The following is a 17,047-nucleotide window of genomic DNA, read 5'->3' on the forward strand; positions in this document are numbered from 1 at the left end:
TTCACACTGTGCAAGTGAATCAAATTATTTAGAAGTATCAACACGCCGGACTTTTAGTTACAAATCCTACCTACTGAATCTACGGCATTCAACTGTGCCAGACTAACTTATCTATTACATATGTACTTTGATAATAAATGTACCTCGAACAACAGCACAGGAACAGGCCCGTCAGCCCACGATACGGGGCCGAACCAGCTAAAAAAGTATATTTTTATATAAACCCAAAATCTAATCCCTCCTATGTACATGCTGTCCATATCCCTCCATCTTCCTCATATTCATGTTCATTCTAAAAGCCTCAGCCACCATCCCAGGTAGCCAGCCGGTGGTGTAGAGGTATAGGCGCCGGACTTCGAGGGGAGTGGTCCCAGGTTCAAATCCAGCCGGCTCCTTGCATGCTAGCTACTCAGCCTCATTTAAAAAAATCAGACGAATGCCAAAGAAACGACAAGTTTGCCCTGCAATGCGGCACAAAACACGGGGAGGAGTGACGCTGTACCAGGCAGTGCATTCCAGGCATCCACCACTCTCCGAGTAAGAACCTGACCCCTCACATCCCCCTTGATCCTACTCCCTCACCTTCGATGCTTGCCCTCTGGTATTTAACATTTCTACCCTGGGAAAAAGACGCCTCTAGTCTATCTATGACTCTCAAAGTCTTATAAATCTATCAGATCTCCCCTCAGTCTCTGCCACACCACAGTAAACAACAAGCCAAGATCACAGTCAGGGTTTTTTTGAGAGCAACCTCTATGTTTAAGTCTATATAGGAGCTGAATTAGGCCATTTGGCCCATCAAATCTGCATTCCGTTTAGTTCTTGATCTTCCCCTGCTTCATACTGATCATTAAGAAATCACTTCAGTTGTTCCTGATGTCAGTAAATGAAGGACATTTATAGATTGTTTTTGCCACTTTGTCAATGTGACTTACTGAAAACATTGCAGGTGGTTGCAAATATTTGTACAGCTAGACTTGACGGTGGAGGGATTTGTGCTCCATTAATATCTTCAAAAAGGCTGTACACATTTTACTTCCTGGCCTTAATGTTGGACATCACTCTGATTTCTTCACAAAGAATAATGTTTAAGTTGATTTTGTTCTTTGCTTAGTAGAGTTTATTAGTTCCTTTATTTTGTGCCATTGAATTATTAAATAGATAACCAGAGATTGCTCATCACAGTGAGCAGTCAAGCAAGTAATTAAACTTAATTGTCCCATGTGGTTACCATTTAGGTTAATGCTTAACTCTGTTAATTACAGTCTTCTGTAAAAGCTGCTTGTTGCCCTTGCAGAAAGGGCTTCCTGCTGTTGGACTGATTATGACTAATACTCATATCTCAAGTGGCTACCTTAGGTCACTGAATACGTGATCTGGCTTGATTTACACTAATCATACAGTTTGTATCCATTTAAAGTTGGTAATACTTGTTTCATTAAATACATTATGTGTGCATTGCAAACACCTTGACTTGCAGAGTAAATCCCTTTTCACATGGAATTGAGCTCTTGCAGGTGAAAGGTTGTTTTGTTCCAAGCAGTTATTTTAAAAGTATGCTTGGCCTTGTCCAGTTTTACACCATACACATATTAAGCTATTATTTCACCCTGGAAGTAGTTGCTTCTTGTGCTTTTATTAAGCTTTTTAATTCAAGCTCTTTGTTTTCCAGCATCCAACAGATGTGGACTACAGAGTAATGGCCACCTTCACTGAGTTTTTTACAACACTTCTAGGTTTTGTCAATTTCAGACTCTACCAGAACCTCAATCTTCTTTATCCTCCAAAGGTACATTAAGATTTTCCATAAATGTTACCAAACTCTTTGTGTAATAGAGATGATTTGAAACTTGAGTTTTGTCATAATTGTATACATAAGGGAAACAAACTGTTTCTTTTGGAAGCCTGAATGATGTAACAGGACAGCAATACCATTGAAAGGTCTATTCCATTGTTACATTATTATACATCAGTAACAATGTGCTTTTAGTTAGTCTGTTTAAATAATTTGTAATCTGTGATGTTAGTGACTCTTATGAATAAAACAATAGAAATAGCATTTGACAAAGATCCAAGTCCTATTTGAAAATTTTCACATCGAAGAAAGCTAAGTATACAGTCAAATTTTAGAGATAGAATAGATTGGTTTGAACCAATCAAAAAGCATTTTTTAAACATTATACATTTCTGAATACTATACTAATCACATGTTCCAAGTTCAGAGAAAACTTGCATTATCTTCCAACTTCATAATTTCCCCCCACAGTTCTCAAATTGGCTGCTGGTAGAGAAGTCGTTCCTAAGGAAAGGGACTCTCCCAATGGAAAATTGCCAAAATTCCCCAATGCTGAGCAAGATTTTATAATCTGCAACATGTAGAGTCTTTAAGCAGGACTCTGAACAGTCCACTGATATGGTATTTTGAAAGTATTACTTCCACGTTGAATTCTGATGATGGCTGTTCTGTTGAAATGTGACACATTGCTTCTAGCCCCTTGCTTTTCAGTGTTTGGATAGATGCATATTCCCTTTCTTAGGCAAGGTAATTATTTCACTTTCACATTTAACCTTTGAGTTGAGCGTGCCCATGTTCTTGAAGTTATTTATGGTGATTTGAATAAATGCTAATGAGGTGAACCTTTTAACTAATAAGGTTTCTATTGGCAGATTTAGGAAAAATAAATATTGAGATTGGACACTAGTGGGAAAAATATGATCCAAAATGCTAATGTTAATACTTAATCCAACTTTCCAAGATTATTTATTACTAGTTAATGGGCAACCTGACATCTAATGTTTTAAAACTCATGAGAGCTTCTTTTTTTGTCATTTATTTTTTTATTGTTCATCATCAAACATTTCCATAAGATGTATTTCAGATATTGTACATGTATATCATATATAGTCATAAAGGTATACACTTATAGAAAAGAGAGGAGAGAGAACAAGCGAAAGGAGAAAACTATGTACAAGTAGGGAGTGATTTTTTTTTACAACATATTCATTGATTTGTGAGAATAAAATCAGACCTGTGAGGTGTTATGTAGTTAAACCATTTTTCCCAGTATGAATCAAATTGTTCCAACTTATGATTAACAGATGCTGTTATCTTCTCCATTTTGTAAATGTCCGTTGTAATTTCCATCCATGTATTTAATGTTTTGCTCTCCTGTGATAACCATTTCCTAGTAAGAGTCTTTTTACCAGCCACCAGCAGTATATTCATTAAATATTTATCTCTTTTCAACCATTCTTGAGGTATATATCCAAAATATATGGTCTTACTCTCCAAGGGTATTTCACATTTAAAGATGTCTTGTAAGGCATTGTGTATCCGCCTCCAATAGTCTTTGATAACAGGGCATTCCCAGAAATTATGATAATGGTTTGCATTTTGATTTCCACAATTTCTCCAGCAAACAGGGAGGTTACTATCATAGTGGGATTTCTGAGAAGGTGTAATAAAATATCTCATCAAATTTTTCCATCCAAACCCTCCATTTCTGTGAACTGGTACACTTCCATTGATACCTCCATATTATTGTCCATTCTTCCTCAAATATAATTATCCCTCCTTCCTTCTCCCATTTTGTTTTAATGTATGAAGTTGAATGTGTTTTAAGACTTGACAAACCCTTATACTCGCCTGAAATGATTCTACTACCATTACCTGAATTATATGCTTTTCTAAATAGCTCTATCAAACATGTTCTTGCCTTGGTTACATTTTTAACTATCCTATTAAAATATTGTCACATCTGTAAATACTGATAAAAGCCTTATTTTTCTAATAAGTGTTAAAACTCTTGAGAGTTTCAATAAAAACTGTTCAGTTCATTCAAAGCTCCAGTCACATTACAGATCAAGGTAAGTGTGTAGAAAGAAGCAAGGGAGAATAAATCCAAATTGGGTAATCAAAATATAGAAAATCCTGATTGGGTTTGTGAAGCAATTCCTGAATCAAAAATTATGCAAAAAATATTCAAAGATTTAAAATGAAACTTTCTGCAAATGGTTCCACTAACTAAGCTGAAAAATATCTACGAGGCTGAAATGTAAAACCATATAACCAAATATCCTTGTTGTACCTATTTCCTTGCAGGCCCATTACGCCACAGGCATTTAGAGCAGCTCTTATCTCTGTTTGTCCTTGACTATCTTCTCTATTGTGCCCCAGAATGTAGGTCAGGGTCCTTGGTCACATACAGATATAGAAAGATTCTTCATTGCTGTTTTCCTTAAAAAAAAGTTCTTTTTGACCAATGTGTTGTTAGTCCTGAGCTGAACCCTCAAACCTAGAGGACCAGTGGACCACTCTTCTGGCCTCAACCCTTTGGCCTGTTTAGCGTTGGTGACCCTACCAAGAGCCAAAACATAAAGCCCTGACTCTAACCAGCATAGGTCTTTGGGTCATTAAGGCATGAAAGCCTCAAAACCTGCGACAAGGTTGTGGTCCTCTTAGAAGTGTATATTTACAAGTGACATTCCTATTAATATAAATAGGTCTGTAAAATATTGATTCATGATGTATTAGTAGAGTTTAATATGTTTAGATCTCTGTATGTGTCCTTGCATGTAGTATTCGTTCCACTGATATTTCACATTGTCATTTTATTGTAAAATTTCTGATAGTCTTTATGTTCATAAGTAATTAAATTGAAATTTCATTTTCAGCTGGAAAATAAGACAGAGGAAAAGGAGCTAGAAGAAGATGAAATGTATGCAATGGACTCAGAAAACTACATGGAGGTCAGAGGACACTGTGATTGATACTTGATCTTTAAAATGTTCATGATTTTATTTACTCCTGACTTGCATTTATGGTCTTTATAGAAACTGGCTGCATTGGGTGCCAGTTTAGCTCGCATGGTGTCTTCAAACGAAGAGGATGATGTGCCAGATGAATTCCCAGTGGAAGTGGTAAGATTTTGTTTTCTTGTTCCCTGTTATAAATCTGTGCTTTTCTAGTTTTTGTTGCTTCAATTTTCATTTGCTTCTGTCACTTTGACTACTGCCTTTTCACATGAACAAAAGTAGGCAGCTTGTTTCGAGCAGAACTACCCAATGGATGACCAGGGAAACGTTCATCAGTTCGATAGTCACGGACTCCTTTGTGTAAGAACAGACAGTACTTTGCATCAGTGAGGCTAATTTTCACACTTGTGTAGGTCATTTAAAATATAGACTATATCATTTGCACAGGAGATTCTCCACATGCTTGAAATCCAGAACAACACACACGTACAAAATGCTGGAGAAACTCAGCAAGGTTTGATGAAATGAATGAACAGTGGACGTTTTGGGCTGAGACCCTTCGTCCAGTCTGGAAAGGAAGGGAGTAGATGACTGAATAAGGAGGAAGGGGAAGGAGTACAAGCCAGAAGGTGATAGGTGGAAACGGTAAAGGGTGGAAGAAGACAGAATCCAGTGTAGAGGAGAGTGGACCATGGGAGAAAGGGAAGTGGGGGAGGTGATGGGCAGGTGAGAAGAGAAATGGTAAGAGGGGGAGCCAGAGTGGGGAACCAGAAGAGTAAAGTGGGAGGGAGGGAAATTATGGGAAGTTGGCACATTGGAGGCTAGTCTGCAGAATGTGAGGTGTTTTACCTCCAACCTGAGAGTGGCCTCTTGGTAACGGAGGAGGCCATGGACTGACATATGGGAATAAGGATTTAAAAAACGGTTGGTCACCAGAAAATCCTGCTGTTTGGGGATGGAGCAGATAGATTATCACTTGTTTATATTCCTAACTAAATTATCAGAGTATATCCTTTGTGACTGAAAGGGCAGAGTACTTCCAGCCAGGAATGTGTATTTAGTTGCAATGAATGAAGGGGTCAATGAAACTGGGTTCTTTTAAGTGTAGAATTAAAGATAACACTGAACTTGGATGCAAAGTACAAAACCTTGTGATGTGTCCGTCTCATCCGGAGTTTGATGTTTGAAATGGCTGGACTTGCACCCTGGATGGTGGGCCGTGTTTGGCGTTGACGGTTGCAGGTGACATTTGACTGGGGAACAATAAACAGAAAGGAGGTAAAAGACAATTTTTTTTTAAAACGTGGTCAATTTCCCCAAGGACAAAAACACAGAAGAGTATCCCACAAACAAGTGTGCCTCCTCCAAAAATAGGACTGTTGTTACCGCCATACACAATTTATATTTGTGATTATGTAACATGAATTATTTGTGCAACTACAGAAGACTTTATTCCAGTACAAAGAGTGTACATTACAAAGATTGTATTGAATCGTGTTAATTTACAAAAGGAATTAATTTAAACTTCTGTAGTATCTCTTTAATTTGACTTTCCAAAAGATCTGACAGCGAAGTAAATAAAGCAGGATCTCCCAGTGGCCACACATTTTAATTCCATGTCCCATTCCCATTCTGATATGTCAATCCATGGCCTCCTCTACTGTCAAAATGAATCCAAACTCAGGTTGGAGGAACAACACCTTATATACCGGCTGGGTAGCCTCCAACCTGATGGCATGAACATTGACTTCTCTAATTTCCGTTAGTGCCCCTCCTCTCCTTCTTACCCCATCCCTGACATATTTAGTTGGTTTTTTTCTCTCTGCCCATCACTCTGCCTATTCTCCATCTCCCTCTGGTGCTTCCCCCCCCCCCCCCCCCCAGCTTCTTTCTCCCGAGGCCTCCTGTCCCATGATCCTTTCCCTTCTCCAGCTCTGTATCACTTTTGCCAATCACCTTTCCAGCTCTTAGCTTCATCCCACCCCCTCCAGTCTCCTATCATTTCGCATTTCCCCCTCCCTCCACTACTTTCAAATCTCTTTCACTTAGTCCTGACGAAGGGTCTCGGCCCAAAACTTCGACAGTGCTTCTCCCTATAGATGCTGCCTGGTCTGCTGTGTTCCACCAGCATTTTGTGTAGGTTGTTTGAAGATGCTTTGCTACCTGGTAACAAAGGGAGATAAATTGATGTGTTCAGAATTAAAAATTTAAGATCCTTACCACTTTGGAGAGCAAGGGATAAAATGTTTCAGGTAAATAACTTTACTGGTGCAACCATGACTGTCCCTTTCTCCATGGATGCAGAATGGCTTGCTGGATACTTATGTATTTTCTGTTGTGCTTCAGGTTCTGTTTGCTTTTTGATCATATTCAGTAGGGAAATGGGTTAATGATGGATACCAGAAATTTAAGTGAAAAGTGTTATTTGGCTGAGGGATACATGGGTATTGAATGGCTTTTCAGTTCTCAAAGGCTAACTGGCTACTAAAAATTCTAATTGTGTATGTGTATCTGGTATATGTGTATATAGACAGTTTAGGATTCTGTGTATTAGGTGGCTATCAGTAGCAAAGTAAATGAGATATCCTGAAGTAACTTTAATAACTCATACAGGAAAATGCAGAACTGATTGGAGAGAGGCAAAAGGAGCAGCAACTATTAGAAAAACAGAAAAAGCTGTTTGAGGGCTTAAAGTTTTTCTTAAACCGAGAAGTCCCACGCGAATCACTGGCGTTTGTCATAAGGTACGTACGTACTGGATGCTAACTTGTTTAGTGAGGAAACCTATTTTTATCTCTCACCAGTACCTTTTTCTACCCTGCCACTACTCCCAGCCCTCTATGGGTACTAATAGTGTTTGCAGCTTACTGTAGTACAGTTTTTTTTTAATGTGTCATGCATCAGGCTGGTACTTCACATTGGAGTTTGCAAGTGAATTGCTGTCTCCTAGGATTCATTTTCACAAACTAATGAACTTTTGGCTCAAGCTCAACTTGGATAGAGATCAAAATGAATGTGCTGATTTTGTATTAAGTCATTCTGCCCCAGCCTGCAATCCTGGTTTGCACCGTTTTACTGTTAACGTAGTAAACACTCAACCTTTACAAGTTTAACTGTGCATTCTCAGTTTATTCCCTGAAAATTTGACCTGCCCTCGCACAGTATTCCCAAGTACATTTCACAGCTGGCAGTGGGTGTGATGGGTGAATTCCCAGATGCATTTTTGTGCATGCACTTGTTCCTGTTGTCTTGCTCTACCTGCCAGCTAGGGTGGAGAGGCGGGGGAAATACTGAAGATCCAAAGTTCAAAGATTCATAGTATATTTATTATCAAAGTATGTATGCAGTACACAACCCTGAAATTCTTCCTGCAGACAGCTACAAAACACAGAAACACCATGGAACCCATTCAAAGAAAACATCAACACCAATCACACAAAAAAGAACAAACCCAGCAAATGGCAAAACAAAAAACACCAAACCACAAAGTCCTTGAGACTTCACTACTTACGTTTACAACTGATTTGTTTTTATTATTAATTTCACTTTTAGGTGTTTTGGAGGCATGGTATCTTGGGAGAAGTCACTTTGTATAGGTGCTAGTTATCCTGTTACAGATGAAACCATTACCCACCATATAGTGGACAGGCCAAGCCTTGATAAACAGTTTGTCAACAGGTATGTTTTGATCCGAATTTATTATATAGTATCTATTTGTACACTAAAGCAATACCTTTAGTGGTGTTTATCTGCAGAGGCACATTAGGGTCCCTGATGGTGTCTGCACAGATTGACAGGGTGGTAAAGAAGGCATTTGGCTTGCTTTGCCATCAGAGAATTCAAGAGTCAGGAGGTTGCATTGCAACTTTATAAAACTCTGGCTAGGCCACTTCTGGAGTATTGCACACAGTTCTGGTTATCCCCTAAAAAGATGAATGTGGAGTCTTTGGAGAGGGTGCAGAAGAGGTTTGCCAAGATGAAAGGACGTATTCTGTAACAAAAAGTTGGACAAGGCTGGGTTGTTTCCAGTGGAGCGGTGGAGGCTGAGGGGAGATCTGAGAGAGGATTGGAAGTTTATAAGAGGCACAGGTGGAGGATACTGCCAGCATCTTTTTCCCAGGATTGGAATGTCTACTACCAGAGGACACGTATTTAAGATGAGAAGCAGTAAGTTCAGAGGAGATGTGCATGGCAAGTTTTTCTACATGTGCCTAAAATATGCTGGTAGGGTTGTTGGTGAAGTCGGAGACAATAGAGGTGTTAAAGGGGCTGTTGGGCACATGAAATGGAAGGTTATGGACTTTGTATAGGTAGAGGGGATTAGATTAGTTGGGTATTTGATTACTAATTCAATTACAACATCAAAGGCTGAAAGCCCTGTTCCCGTACTGTCGTTCTTTATTGTTCCATGTTAGCGTAAATGGTAAGATTTACTCCCATCAGTAAGATGGAGCTGCGCCACTGGTCCCCACTTTCAGAGCAGACTTATTTAGGCCATCAAAACCTTGCAATGTCAAGGCTGTTTGACAAATCGCTCACCTCTCCGCTGTGTTTAAATTGCAGGTACTATATCCAGCCCCAGTGGGTGTATGATTGTGTTAACAGCAAAGCACTTCTTCCCGTAGAAGATTATTTCCTGGGAGTGACTTTACCGCCTCACCTTTCTCCATTTGTGGAAGAGAAGGACGGAGACTATGTTCCACCAGAGAAGCTCAAACTCTTGGCCATGCAGAGAGGAGAGAGCACGTGTAAGCTAGTGCTTTCATTCATTTCCAAATACAAACACCCCATTAAAGGTGCCCAGATATGCCTGCTTAAGATGAAAATTGATTTTTAGTATCCAAGATCTAATGCAAATATTGTGGTGTAGGTAATGAAGCTCATAAGAATTCAAAAATCTGGCACAGATCTTATCGTACAACATACTTCAGGTGAATTTATCTGACAAACGAGAGCGTTATGGTGGTCCATGGTCCAGGTACAGGTTGGTGGGACTAGGAAGAAGACCAGGCCAGCATAGATTATACGGACCAAAGGACGTGTTTCTGTGTTATAGTTCATAATCACTATGACTTTGATTGATGCTCACATAGGAAAGGTTTCCAATACCTTTGAAGCCATAGCATTAGAACTGTCCTATTGAGATAACACTCTTCTCTCCCCATGCAACCACGCTGTTTTTCAAAACCACCAGTCGTCATCCCCAGGGCCTTTGTCTTTAATCTTACCATGCAGAAGTTTTCCTTCCTCCCACAGCCATTCCTTAAAAATTCTGTGGCTTTTTGTGTATGAATGTACGTCTCTTTACAATTTTCTGTGAACTTTCCACTTCACTGACAATTCTGATCCTTGTTGAAGTCTCAGATGTTCGCTGTCACTCCTCTGCAACTCTGAAACTGTTGATGTGGTCTTGTCTGCCCTGCCACCCCCTTCTCTTGATAGTGAACTCTCTTGTATCTTCTCTGATAATAGCATCTCCTCTAGTCATGGACACCTTCTTTATTTACTCATAGATGAGGGAATAACTTTCATATACACACTGACCACTCTATGAATGCTTTCTTCCTCCTTCCCTCAGCTGCCACCGTTCCGGTCCTTGAATATGCTTTCATACCTTTATTTTTCATTCCATTTTCTTCCTGTCCTCTGGCATATTTGCAATATCCAAGGAATTGTTTCCTGCTCCCTGGCGTAAGCGTGTATTCATATCACCAGTTTCAGCCTTCCCTTCTTCACAACGTTATCTCCATCTGAATGAGAACATGCACCATCTTCCATGCAGCACCTTCAGCTTATCACAAAGTCTATTTGCTTCCATTTCACATTGTTTTCTGCCTCAGTATATTTTCTGCTGAAACTCTCATTAGTGCCTCTGTCAACTTCAGGTTAATTGTTCCAAAGTTTACTGCAGTAGCTTCCTTATTCCCAACCTCAGCAAGCTGCTGCTCATCCATACTTCAGATAAATTTATCTAACTACACACCGAGTGAACTATAGTTTTTGATCTATTAAGATTCCTAATCAGGGTGCCTGCAATTTAAAGTGCTTAGCCTTACACTTAAATCTCTTATTGCCCTCCTAAATCTTTGTTGGCAACACTGTACATGATATACTTCTTAAACCACTACCTCCCTCTCTTCCTTTATCAGTTGTTATTTTGACCTATTGATCAGGCTGCTTAATGTTTTCATTTCTGACTCTGCAACTATTCTAGTTTTGATTATTTATTGAGGTACAGCACAGATTTGCCCCTTCCAGCCCTTTAAGCTGCATTGACCAGCAGCCCCCTATTTAACCCTAGCTTCTATTTAACCCTAACTCACAAGGCAGAGTAAAGTGACTAATTAACCTACTAACCGATACTGCTTTGGACTGCGGGATGAAACCTCCACAGTCACCGAGAACAGATGTTGACGGGAATTGAACCTGGGTCACTGGCACTGTGAAGTGTTGTGCTAGCCACTACACTACCATGCTGACCCTTCGTGAATGTTCTCTGAACCACTTGCGTTTTCTGTTTTCTGTTTTCTCCATATTCCTTCTGCCCATTTTCTCTAATTAAAAACATTATAATTTAGTGGGAACGAAAAAAGCTGTTAATGCCGGCTGATGGTGGTGTGGCGTCCGCACTGGACTTCGAGGCCGTGGTCCCGGGTTCAAATCTGGCCAGCTTCTTGCACACTTTACAGCTAAGCTGGGTTGAGCTTCAAGCTAGCAGCACAGCCTCATTTTTTAAAAAAACAGACAAATGCTGAAGAAATGATAAAATTGCCACGTGATGCACCACCAGGCGTGGAGAGGAACTAACTAAAGGGGTTGTTAAGGGGAAAAGTGATAGAGATAGAATTCTATTCGTGATACTTTTCAAACTCCTGTGATTTGGGATTAATAAGATGAGAGCTCTTTTAAGATGTCTGGTTTTACACAAAGTGATTATAAGAATTAAACAAGTTTCATTCCTGTTGAACAAGCTTAAGCAATGACCCATTTGTGAGCATGCATGGGAGAGGGGATGAAGTTACAGCAACAATGTTCAGCTCGGCATTGCAAGCTATTCCGAATGAATGTTAATGTCATGTCGGCATTCTTTGTGTGACACTTACTGCAGATGAAAAGGAAACCGAGTCTGAGGGGGAGGAAGCTGAAGACGATGAGGAAGAATCAGATGAAAAGGATGAAGGAGACGATGATATGGATGAAACAGAAAAGCAAGACGAGGAAAGACTGAAACATATGGAGGCTCAGAAGGTGAAAGGCAATGTGAGTTCCAGGAGAAAAAATGTCCCCTAATAATTGAGCTTGCATCCAATAAGTAGCTTCACACAGCAAAAGCAATTCTTCGTCATCTATGAAGTGAATGTTCTAAACCTCTCAAATTTTACTGATAAGTTTAACCAATTTAACTTTAGCTTATGGGGTGTCTTCTGGTAAAAGAATCTTATGAGAAAGATATAAGCTCACGATCAGAATATCCTTGATACTTTTAAGGCTGAACTGGATGTCAAATATTATAAAGTGTTGATTGCCGTTTTGAATAGAATCAGGTTTGATATCACTGGCATATGTTGTGAAATTTGTTTACTGCAGCAGTACAATGCAATGCATAATAGTAGAAAAAAACTGAATTACAGTAAATATATGTGTATTAAATGGTTAAGTTAAAATAAGTAGTACAAAAAAAAAACCAGAAATACAAAACGGATTTGAGGTAGTCTTCACAGATATCCATTTAGAACTCAGATGGCGGAGGGGAAGAAGCTGTTCCTGAATCGTTGAGTGTGTGCCTTCAGGCTTCTGCCTCTCCTAACCAATAGTAAAATTGAGAAGAGGACATGGCGGGGATCCTTAATGATGGACGCCGCCTTCCTAAGGCACCAATCCTTGAAGATGTCTTGGATACTGCAGACTTGATGGAGCTGACTAATTTTAACTTTGATCTTGTGCAGTAGCCCCTCTATACCAGATGGTGATGCAGCCAGTCAGAATGCTCCCCTCAGTAAGATCTATAGAAGTTTTCAAGTCTTTTAGGTGACAAACCAAATCTCCTCAAACTCTTAATGAAACATAACTGCTATCTTACCTTCTTTATAACTGCGTCGATATGTTGCGACCAAATTAGCTCCTCAGAGATATTAACACTCGGAAACTTGAAATTGCTCACTCTCACCACTTCTGAATATAAAACTGTCAGCAAATGGAGTTCAGAAGTTGGTGCACTCGTACCTGCTTCCTAAACAATGCTCTTTAAGTGATTTGGGCAAATGCAAAAGCTTTACAGTGATTTGGAATTTCTGTCAATTAGTTAACTGGTGTTGATGCTGTTTCTGTAGAAACTGAATGTGAAAGTAACCTCAGGGATTATGAAGCTGGAGAACAAAGCACAGGAGTTTGAGCGAGAAAAAGCTGAGGAGAAGCGCCTGGCCATTATGATGATGAAGAAAAGGGAGAAATATTTATACAAGAAAATCATGTTTGGAAAGAAGAGAAAAGTTCGCGAGGTTTGTATACATCTTATTTTGTCTCTGCTGTAAAACCTTTTGCAAGTATAGGTGATGGATTATTTTTAAATGAGTTTCATAGTAACTTTACAAGTTTTCAGAGTTCTCTGAAAAATAGAAGTTGCCTGTTCAGTTTTGAGGCTGAATTGTGGGCAACTGGGGATGATGCCACCAAGAACAAAAATAGAACGGGTAATTAAATCTGTGTTGTACCATGAAGTGCAGACGATGCCTGTTCATTTTGAAGTTGGCTGATTAAATTTCCTACGTTGCACAGCCAGTGGCTTGATTCTTGCTTTCTGTACTTCATCTGGAAAGAAGTTTTAAAAACGTCATGTTGAGCAGGCCAATCAAAAGCAACAAATTATTTTTGTTTAAAAGTTCCTCCTGACCATAAATCTAAACTGCAGCTCTTTTGTTTAAAGTCTTTGTACCTGCTACAGAAGGCGTTTTGGTCATTTATACCTTACAAAAGAGTGTAACTCCGCATATCCATAGAAAATAATTGAAATTGCTTGAATTCTTGAGCAAGAAAGGACCCAACTGGTGGGAATAAAACAGCCTTTCAATTTCACAGTGTTCAACTCGCATTCCATTTCCTTCTTTTCCTCCGCTCCAAAATATGACTTTGATCCAGTAGCTTCTGTGTTGAGGATGGTGCTGCAGTTTTTAAATCATTATTTAATACCAGTATCATTCAACTGATAGACTGAGGTGTAAGATACTGACAATTTCCTCCTTTCTATTGACACCTTTTTAACCTAAATAGATAGATGTTAGCAGACTTTTAAAAGTTTTCCATCTAACCATCTATGCAGGAGTTTGGTTTTGGTGATGTGCTGTTTGGGTATTAAGAGGTGCATCTGTTTTTAATCTCAACAGACCAGCAAGTTGGCTGCCAAGAGGAAGGCTTACGATGACAAGCTGAAAGCTGAGAAGAAGAGTAAAAAAATTAAATCCCAATAAAATACTGAAAATCATACGTAGTTCTGTTTGCATTGGACAGAAAAGGATGCCGTGTTTGTATAGTAAAGACTTTACCTGCTCTTCTGAATTGGGTTAGATTTCACTTCTCACTAACTAGTTATTTGGAAATAACTCTATTTAAGGTTTCTATACAGCAATACAATTCCATATTGAAAAGTTATTCTTACAGAGACTGTCTTCAGCTTGTGGAATACTTGTATAATTATGTTGACTTTGTATTACCATTTTTAGGAATCTAAGCTGAAAATAGTGACATTGTAAATCCATTACAGGCTGAACACTGTCAGTCTGCAAGAAAATGTACTATATTGTTTGCAACTTGTACTTCCATGGAAAAGTGGTGAAATATACAGAAATGGATTTTCATTCCATTCTTTTCTAAATGTTGGTAAAAGGATATCTTCTTTGCCTTAATGAGCACCATTAGTATTTGTAAAAGAAAACAATGCTTTTCTCTTTCCCCCCTCCCCCCTTTACATGCCAGTCTCAGCTTGAAACACCTTCAGATCCACCTTGCTCAATTCTTCAGGGATAGGACTGAGCATATCAATTTCTTGTGCTAATTACTGTTGTAACTATGATCTAAGACAATCAGTCTTTGCCAATGAATTGCTGTAGTTGCTGAGAGCTGAGCTACCAAATCATGTATGCCGGAGGAAGAAATTCCCCTACCTTAATCTAGATAACACTGTGCGCTTGTGGAATGCGTTTTTAATATGAGTCTGGGTGTAATTTTGTTTACACAGTTTAGTGTCAATATCTCTTGACAATGTTTTTAATATTATATTCAAGCTTTTCAATGTCATGCTTTGATGTAAATCTGCTTGAGTAAAGTCTAGGCTGGGGAGGTGGATGGTGGAGTTCTCAAATACCATGCGCTTCTTAGGAATGTACCTTCATCTGGATATTGTCATTTAATACAGCAAGAAGAGACGAGGACTGGAATCCTAGATCCGCTGTTCCTTTCATTCTCTTGTTTGCCTGATTTTTAAATGTTTTTGTTGGGTTGTGTAAGCACACGAGAAAGATTCAAAATACTTCCTTCTCTTGGGAGCAGAAAGTGAAAATCAAAGCTTTGGAAAACATCCAGTACTGACAGAAATCAATTGATAAACAGCAAAGTTTAAAAATAATTATGTTTTAAAGTATTTTTGAAAAAGTAGTAATTGCCAGGGGTGCTTTCAGTGGAAATAAACTTCCAGGAGTTCTGGCGTTGCTGCTTCAGTGGTATTTGAGCATCACTAAAGAGTGGCTGTGTTATTTCTACCAGTGGACAGGGCACAGGTTAATCTGGGTGTTTAAACTATTGTTGACTTGGTAAAATCTGATTATATTGGGGGGGGGGGGGACAAAGACCAGTGTTCAGCAGACCAAGTATACAGATGGGGGTGTAGGAATTCTAATGCATTTTATAAATGCAGCACTGAACTTTTGTTGAAGTATCATTTAAACAACTGATGGAGCAACACACATTCAATGCTGAGCAGAAAGCCCTGGTTGTCATTCTCCAAGCTGAGAAGCATTCATGAAGTATGAGAATGTATCAATCCAGTCAGTTCCATTCTCTTGAAGGATGGTGACCATAAGCTTAATTGGACCTAAGCTGAGGCCAGAGGGTGGGGGGGGGGGGGGGGGCGGTCACTAGTGGTGACACTGCGATCAGCAGCAAAACAAGTGGGTATGGGTGAAGGTTTGAGATGGCATGAGTGTGCGTCAAAGGTTGGCCCACAATGGTCCCAGAGCAACAGGGTCCGAAAAGGAACATTACACATTGTCTGATACATCTCTGTTGCAGGGCTCTTCTGGGGCTCAGTTGGATATCAGGTTTGATACGATATGCCCTGGAAATAGTTGTTTTCAAGTGTTACTTTGTTTAGGGGTGGGTGTGAATGAGGGATGAATTGATGTTGCATAAATATACGATTGAATTTCTAGTTAAAACTATTTGTGTGCTAAGCTGCAAGATATAAAGGCATTCAATGATTCCTGGCATTACGTGAAGTCTTGCATTATTTATTGAAGTTTCAACTACACTACATCATAAATAATAAATGGTTCAAATTGAAGTGTCTTGCTAATTAGAGTCATAGAAAAATACAGCACAGAAACAGGCCCTTTAGCCCATCTAGTCTGCGCTGAGCCATTTAAACTGCTTCGTCCCATTGACCTGCACTGAGACCTTAGCCCTCCATGCCCCTACCATCCATGTACCTATCCAAACTTCTCTTCAATGTTGAAATCACGCTCGCATATACTACTTGTGCTGGCAGCTCATTCCACATTCTCGACCCTCTGAGTGAAGAAGTTTCCCCTTATTATCCTAATGTCTTCCACAACTTCTGTACACATTGTAAAAGGTTCTTTCAATTTCCTGTCACAGGTAATAAAACTATCGGAAAGATGTATTAACAACTTCCTCTACTAACAAATCTTTTAGTTCTGCAAAAAGAATAATTAGGGCTGGGCGAGATGTATTCAGTTGGCCAGCTGTCTTCTGCTGACATTTTTTCAATGCATTGCAGTAAACGGCACAAATGTCTTTCTCCTGTTGCAGTTTCTATCCATTACCATGGGAGCCAACTTAGACTGGCAAATATACCTTTCTCAACTCTAATCCATGAATGAGTGCTGAGGATTAACATGAATTATAAAAACGTTGCTGGTGATGTAAAGTTGAGTTGTCTTATCTGATGCAATAGATTAACTGGTCTAAAGATTTCTAATAAATTCATACAAGTTTGGACAGATAAAATTACCGTTGGCACCCATTGACATACAGCCTATTGATGTACAGGAATGCCACAAGC

General features: G+C 39.3%; 1 protein-coding gene across 1 annotated transcript in view; it reads left to right on the plus strand.

Moving 5' to 3' along the window:
• Positions 1-16,230, plus strand: part of pes (pescadillo) — a 45,621-nt gene extending 29,391 nt beyond the window's left edge. Inside the window, exons 7-15 of the mRNA XM_059988093.1 lie at positions 1,673-1,789; positions 4,675-4,749; positions 4,834-4,920; positions 7,369-7,499; positions 8,308-8,433; positions 9,319-9,503; positions 11,864-12,015; positions 13,086-13,253; positions 14,136-16,230. Of these exons, the coding sequence (XP_059844076.1) occupies positions 1,673-1,789; positions 4,675-4,749; positions 4,834-4,920; positions 7,369-7,499; positions 8,308-8,433; positions 9,319-9,503; positions 11,864-12,015; positions 13,086-13,253; positions 14,136-14,219 (1,125 nt within the window). The 3' untranslated portion in view covers positions 14,220-16,230. The remainder of the gene's footprint in view (positions 1-1,672; positions 1,790-4,674; positions 4,750-4,833; positions 4,921-7,368; positions 7,500-8,307; positions 8,434-9,318; positions 9,504-11,863; positions 12,016-13,085; positions 13,254-14,135) is intronic.
• The last annotated feature ends 817 nt before the right edge of the window (positions 16,231-17,047 follow it).

The sequence above is a fragment of the Hypanus sabinus genome, chromosome 13 (assembly GCF_030144855.1).
Source record: "Hypanus sabinus isolate sHypSab1 chromosome 13, sHypSab1.hap1, whole genome shotgun sequence".
Taxonomy (NCBI): Eukaryota; Metazoa; Chordata; class Chondrichthyes; order Myliobatiformes; family Dasyatidae; genus Hypanus; species Hypanus sabinus.